At 36.2% G+C, this 7,668-nt stretch overlaps 1 protein-coding gene across 1 annotated transcript in view; it reads left to right on the top strand.

Annotated features, from left to right (window-relative positions):
* Positions 1-881: 881 nt before the first annotated feature.
* LOC145786883 (uncharacterized) overlaps positions 882-7,668 on the top strand; it is a 33,683-nt gene continuing 26,896 nt past the window's right edge. The window contains exons 1-7 of the mRNA XM_082598622.1: positions 882-999; positions 2,263-2,406; positions 3,782-3,915; positions 4,547-4,669; positions 5,104-5,162; positions 6,318-6,403; positions 7,510-7,613. Of these exons, the coding sequence (XP_082454748.1) occupies positions 943-999; positions 2,263-2,406; positions 3,782-3,915; positions 4,547-4,669; positions 5,104-5,162; positions 6,318-6,403; positions 7,510-7,613 (707 nt within the window). The 5' untranslated portion in view covers positions 882-942. The remainder of the gene's footprint in view (positions 1,000-2,262; positions 2,407-3,781; positions 3,916-4,546; positions 4,670-5,103; positions 5,163-6,317; positions 6,404-7,509; positions 7,614-7,668) is intronic.

The following is a 7,668-nucleotide window of genomic DNA, read 5'->3' as shown; positions in this document are numbered from 1 at the left end:
ACAACAAGATAACTTGATATAATTTGGACTCATTGTACATTTTTCTTGAAAATATAACAATCAGGCAGTGCATCCTATGCTGGGTTTTTTTTTCGGTCATTGACCAATTTTTTAGCAAAATGTCCGAAAAAAATATAGTCTATTTGGTCAAAAAGGAAATACTTTCGTCAGAAAAAAATGACCAAAATAAATTAAAACTAACCGAATTTTTTCAAGTCATTTCGGACAAATGACCGAAAAGTCTCAGCGAAAAAAAAGCAGATCCTATGGGTCCGTAGTTGGGCTTCTCTCTAGCACCAGCTTGCTTGGCACGTGTCGCGCAATTCTCTTGAGTTATGTGAAGAAAGGGGCGTTCTTCCCGGCTATCAGCACAAGGTTGAGCACTCACTAGTACAGCGAGCAGTTGCAATTCGCTAACCATAACGGTGTAGCTTCCATGCTAGCCATTCAGACTATCCAATCAACAATATGTTTCTATCGCTGTCAATTCTTGATACAAATCGGCTACCGAGAAACATACTCTTGAGTTATATTGCCTTTTTCATTATTTTTGGTTGTTTGTTTTTGACTTTTGCAGTCACGCATTCTAATGTGTACCGACATTGTACTACACAATCAACTATTCAGGCAAGTTTATACTAGTCAAGGTTTGTCATCTTTTTTCGTTGATTGACGTTCTGAGATATCACTCACTGTAGTTAGTACTATGGTTTTTGTTCCAGATGCATTACTAATGAAAAACATTACAATGTGAAGTTAAGGTATTCCAAAAAGAGTTTTCTTACTACACAAGTACACATACACTTGTATACATATATATATTAACACAATAAATCATTGTTTTCTTTGTATTTTCAGCTGCATATCTATTGGGTTGGCAATTACAGTAAGGTTTTTCTAAGCTCTTATAATTAATAATTTTGCCAAACAATTTTTACTGATATGGCTTGGAAATATGAGTGCAAGGATCAGAATTTACCAGAAATGATCATACGGAAGGTAAGACTGGTGTGTTAAAAACTTGTAGCTTCTTAGTTTTTAATCAATTTTTACAAGGTATATTTCATATCTGTGTCATGCTCATGAATTTACCACACCAGTATATGGCCTACATGTAATGTATAGTTGTAATTGCGTATGACAAACAGTTAGGCTAGTATATAATACTATATATGCAAAGCTTGGCTACTACCGTATTTTACGGACCATAAGGCGCACCGGACTATAAGGCGCACTGTCAATAAATTGCTTTGATTAGTTTTTTGTTCATACATAAGGCGCACCGGACTATAAGGCGCACCGGACCATAAGGCGCACCAGACCATATATAATAGTATATCGGTACTGGTTTTGAGTGTAGGTAATAAAGCACTACCGCACTTGATCCATACATAAGGCGCATCGGACCATAAGACGCACGATCAATTTATGAGAAAAAAAAAGAATTTAAAGTGCGCCTTATGGTCCGTAAAATACGGTAATATTTTTTTTTTAATTATTATGTATGCAAAGGAATGTCCATTAGCAAAGGAAAAAATACTAGGTAATAATACACTCGGTTGTACCTTGAAACAGATTTGCTAACACTGTCTGCTTTGTGAAAAGCTAACATTGTTGCAAATATTCAGTTTCTACAGAGTTATAGAAAAATCTACGGTTACAAATCCTTCCTTTTAAAGTTGCAATTCAAAAATTATAGCTAATAGGGTTGACAGTTGACAAAAGTTTACCATAAATTATATCAGACTGATGTTGGAACTAGAGTTTCTACGATTATCCCACATATAATAGGCTAGCCAAATTATAGTATATATATTTTCAAGTAATTAGTAGGTCGTTGTGAATGTGGGATTGTTTGAAGTCCTGTCTATCTGTGAATTCTCAACCATAGAATATGGAAACGGTCTTAGCACAAGCTGTGTGAGAGCTATTGCCCTGAAACAATACATGCTCATTGTTCATATATTCAATGTTGCCCTGATAACATCCTATGTGCTCTAGGGTAGAAGTTTGCATTATGTTTTGTATTATATTAACTTTTGTGGCAGTTAATCAAGTCTACGTTCGTTTCACATTAAAGTGATTTTTAGAGCAAATTCTATTGCATTATAGTCCCAAGACTACTGTGGCGTCAGAATTCGCTTTTTATTTTATCATTTCCAGGGAACTCATCCACTGTTTCACTACCAGTAAATTGAACTTGATTAAACAAAGCAACAACTACAATATAGACTTATATATTATAATGATTCTTGGTTGCAGGTTAGGGACCCTTCCAATTTCTGGGGAGTAAAGGCAAAAGATTCTGAATCTGGAGCTTTCGATAAACTGCAAAAGGACATTCACAACTATTTTAGCAATGAGCTGATTTTCAAAGCAATCTTACCTAACCCGTCGCCTGGAATGGTAATATAGCATGATGTTGAATTGAAAAATAATGATAATGCAGATTTACCCAAATTGAGGCAATACATCCGAAATGAAATATATATACATTATACTTTACATTATATATACAATACATAATAACAATGAAAACTATTAATACTACAAAAAGTGCTCAATGCTAAGCAAAAAAGCAAAGCAGAGCGAATTAAATCAAAATATAGTAATTATATAAATAGTAATAACTATATTTTGATTATACAATACATATATAGTATATGTAATATGCAGTGATATGCAGTTATATATAGTTAAATCAAATCAAATATAGTTATTACTATCTGAATCCTTAACAATAAATAATAAATTAACAATAAATAATTAACTAATAATACTTAGAGAGCGATGATACTTAGAAGAACTGAGAGAGCGATGCTGAGAGCAATGTGTGGTGTAAAGCTGATGGACAAAAGGAATACCGAAGAACTTCTGAGCTTGCTTGGGTTGAATGAGAGTGTTGATAAGTTGGCGAAAGCGAATGGAGTGAGGTGGTATGGGCATGTTTTGAGAAGGGATGAAGATGATGTTTTGAGAAGAGCGCTGGAGTTGCGAGTGGAGGGTCGTAGAAAACAAGGAAGACCAAAGAAAACGTGGAAAAAGCAAGCTGAGGAAGAAAGTAGCAAGGTGGGCTTGACAAGAGAGGACGCGCTAGACAGATCGATGTGGAGGCAGGGTGTGAAGACAATTGGGGCACTTGGAGGTGAATCCGGCCACCCTCGGTAACGGGGACATCACCGGATTAAAACTGGACTACTACTACTTAAATAATAAATAAATTAACAACAATAAATTAATATGCAGTTATATATAGTTATATATATAATATATATTGTGATTTTACAGTATGTGCAGTGCACTGTCAATTGTTAAAAGGATTTGTAATTGGAATAATTTTGTAAGGTTTGCAATCACTATTGTGACATTTTAAATTTTGCAGTTTGAAAGTATATAAGTTGCAGCTTGAAAGTAATTTCTTTCCATGGCGGTAATGTATGGTTTAACTCGTTTTGGTCTGTGCATCATCTGTATTCAGATGAATCTGTAGGCTCAGGTACCCAAAGAAAAAAAAAAAGTTTTAGGATTACAATGTATCATCAGATTCAGTACAAGTCAATTAGCAATAGAAGTTATGCCATTCTCGGACCAAAGTTTACTTTAGCTCTAACGATTGAGTTTAAATTTGAACTCGCTCAATTAAAATTAACATAGCCTACTTCTGAGAGCACAAAATGTAGCCAGCTGCCTGGACAAAGTTGACAGGTTGGCCTTGTCAGAATGTTCTCATTCCGTGTCAAAAAGGACGTTCTTAATCTTATTATGTTTTAATATTTTGTAGCAATGTGTTGTTCGTACTGGCACATCGGAATGGGAAAGAGGGCACGTTGAAGCTGTCATGGTGACTCATAATGGATACAAAGTTAAATGCTTTTTGGTTGACAAGATTACAACAGATCTATTCCCAGCAAACAGGTGAATGATGTTAATATCAGTGCATTAGAAACTTATTTCTTTTATGTGTTAATGTTATGCTAGTTTTTGTGTCTGGTGTGGAATATGGTATTTTCATTCGAACATGTCAAGGGTAAAATTTTGTGGCAAGAACGTAAATGTGTAAAACAACAATAACACTAAGCGCTTGTATTTTTGTTCTGCCAGTTAATTTTGGTTTATCCGGAAATATTCGCAAATGCTGTGGTACCGTACGAAACCACATGAAAAACGTTAAAAACAACAGCAACTAAAATAAAACGTCACCTGCTCGAACACACAAGAATCGACTCGCTACTCAACGGCAAATGTTTCATATACTGGACTAGTGGACTTCTGTGTGTCTCAGGGTGTTTTATGCAAGAAACTGGCCGACTTGTCAGGAGTAAGTTTCCATCGACTTGTGATTGAATCGACTTCTAGTAAAGAGCAATGCCAAATTTTCACATGTGGTGTATCCGTGTAAAGAATAAAAAAGATAACCAACGCGAGGGAAAATTGTAGGTCATCCAAATATTGTCAAAAACTTATTTATATATTCCTTCTACAAACACTGCCTTGGTATCCTATCAGACTTCATCATTCACAAGCAAGTATTCCATTGTTTTACCAGGATATATGTCAGTCCGGACTGGGTATGGTCTGTACCTCTACGTGGAATACGCCTGGCATTGCACGGGATCATGCCACTCAGTTTAAAACCAGATTATTTTCAAGATAATGTCGAACGAAAGATGTAAGACAGTGCTTCTATTTAAAGCATCGATTTCTTTTTGTTACTGTATCTTTATTAATATGTCCTGTGTCAACATGGTGGCAGATTGTTAATGGTAGATAGATACATCTTCTGGCCCTGGCCGTATTATATGAAATGACTATGAAGAGTGACATTTCAAGGGACTTATTTACACTTAACGATAAAAGTTTAAGAAACAAATTTCAATTATTGTATATTATTTTACTTTTGTTGCAATAAAAACGATCCTGGTACAGCGGGCATTTTTGTATTGCTGGCATATTGACCTCTTGCGTTCACCATCCAGCCGATTGTGTGCGTGTGCCTATTATTTCTACCATTTGGGTATTATTTCTTGTCTTTTTTGCACTACGTTGCATTAGCGGAACCTGATAACCGATGTGTCGAGGCTAATGTTTAAGGATTTTTTTCAGCACAAACGGGACATGGGACGTTGCAGCAACGGAATACTTCAGAAACCTGATAAATGAAAGTAGGTCAAATTAAAAACTGAATAAAATGCGCTGCACAATTAGGCTGATTCCGCGGAATGGCCCGTTTCGGTGAGTCCGATTCGGTGAGTCTGACCCCTTAACGGGGAATTTTTTCAATTTTTTTTTGAATTATTGGGTACCGTAGCCTAATTATCATTGCCGTTTTAAGGTTAGGGGTTAAGGATTAGGGTTAGAGGTTAGGAACTCACCGAATCGGACTAACCGAATCGGACTCACCGAATCGGACTCACCAAATAGTAGCAGACCCCTAATTCCGGGTAGCTGAACAATTAAACTTAGTAGAGCGATACGCAAGAACGACCACTTTTATGTTCACCTAGGCTTCAAGCGTGCTTTTAAGTGTCTTTTTTAAAGACACGGTTGTGTCCTCTGTACAGGTGTCGAGCTGGTGTCTCCAAGTCGCCATGTGAAGATTAATAAATCAGTGTAGAAAATCATGGTTTCAAAGGGACTCGGGCTGGGTAGGACAAGGCCTGGTAAACTTTTTCTGTCGCCACCCATTTTTTATATTAGAGCAGATCTCGACTCTACATAATTTTTGTCAGTCAACATTTTTAATTATGAAATATTACTTTAGACTTTGTCAAGTTAATAAGCTAATACGCTGCACATTATTCAGTATACATAGTCATAATTTCATAACCACACAGTTCAACATTATAAACAAACTAATTTGCCGAAGCGGCAACAGTCACGTGATTCTGTCCGGAGTCCCAAATTGAAAATATAAAAATGAGCACAAGAAAGTGTTTCTTTGCTATATATATTGTTATTGAAACAACAAAACTTTCTTTCGATTTCATAGATCCATTTCTTCGGCTTAATTGATGACCCACCGGATAAAGGCCAGTGGCCCAACTTTGGTTTGCAATCCATAATTCAAGAACCCCTAGGGTTGAGGTTGTTGGACTTCCTTAATCCTTATCTTTATGGCTGTTTTTTTTTATCTGGTTTAAAATCAAAGCCCCCATAGAACAATGCCCAAAGAGTTTTTTAATGTTATATATCTTTTTGCACGCAAAATTGCACATATTGCATCTTGAAAGTGAAAGAAAATGTTACCAATCAAAATTTGAGGCTAACTTAACTGAATGTTGTGATAACTGGCAATTATTGATTTCTATGCTTTTCAGACCGGGGTGAAGCGTATGTGAAGATGATCAAGATACTTAGCAATGGAATTCACTTAATTCGCTTGTATACTCCCAACAAGCTAGATGTACGTATATAGTAATGATTCTATTTGAATAAGGACCTTCTGATGATCCTCCTTTTGGGGTGAAACAGGCTGTAGAGGTGTTAGAGAGTAGCCTAATAATTATATTTGCTGTAGTAATTCTCTATATTTTTGTAACATTTGCCTGCCCTTGCATCACATCATCATGGCTCAAGAGTGCACTTTGTTGGTTTTAATTTGATTTTTAACAGCGGCCATGCTTATTTGCAATCTGCTTCTGTGAACCGAACCAAATTTTCATGCCTATAAGAACTATCAGTACCAATGAAAACAGCTGAAAATTAAATTCAGAGGTTGAACTCGAAAGAAAGTCGTCGAAATGTGAACTTAATACTTCTCATGATGGTTTTGTCAAGGAGACTAAAGACGATGTAAGGAAACTACGTCGAAAAAAAGTGACACAACTAAAATTAACAGAAACTGGACTGGTAATCTGTATCAGATTTGTCGGACACTGACATAAAATAACTCGGCTTTGCCGTTTTCAACATTTACTTCAGTTTTGTGTCAAAAACGTCACTCAACTCATTCTTCAAGCAAAGAGTCCTGAATGGATACAGAATTGCCGCTAATATATAACAGAATTGCCGTTAGTATCAGTAAAAATGAAGTTTCAAGCGATACTTCTGAACAGTGCAATCAAAACACAAGAAATAACCAACTTTCGCGGCATTCGAACCGTATCTTTATGTTGTGTATTGCATGTGAAGCCACTGTCATGTTCTGTTAGATTTTATGTCTAACCTTCTGCAGTGTGTTTTTAGATTCCAATTGAGGCAAAATTTGTTTAAACTGTAAACCTAGTTCCAAATTCACTGAACTATCCATTTAATATTCCGAATAATTCTTTCAAAAGAATTTTTGTCTACTTTCCAGACAGCAAATCAACCGTTTGTTACGTTGATTCTACGTCTGCAAACGTTGAATCAATGTAAACAATGGTTGATTTGCTGTCTGGGTTACTTCGTATGCAGCACCTTATAGCATGCAGCATTTCTCTTTTTGGTATTGGCGTAGCACCTTGCACTAACTAACGTAGTGCCATAAAGTGCTACAGTTGACACATGTTTGTTGTTAATTCACACCAGAACGAAACCTACAACGTGAACGAAATCTTGATTCGGCGCCAGTTTGCCTGCAAAGGATCAGCCCACCGAGTGGTGGCGCTGCAAAACAACGATTCATCTTCAAGGTTAGTGGAAAACCAAGCTGTTTCTTTAGAAATGTGTGCTCAGTGTGAGAATAAT

This window comes from Aplidium turbinatum, chromosome 17, assembly GCF_918807975.1.
Source record: "Aplidium turbinatum chromosome 17, kaAplTurb1.1, whole genome shotgun sequence".
Classification (NCBI taxonomy): Eukaryota; Metazoa; Chordata; class Ascidiacea; order Aplousobranchia; family Polyclinidae; genus Aplidium; species Aplidium turbinatum.
Note: the sequence above shows the minus strand (reverse complement) of the source record. Positions and strands in the feature narration are given on the sequence as shown.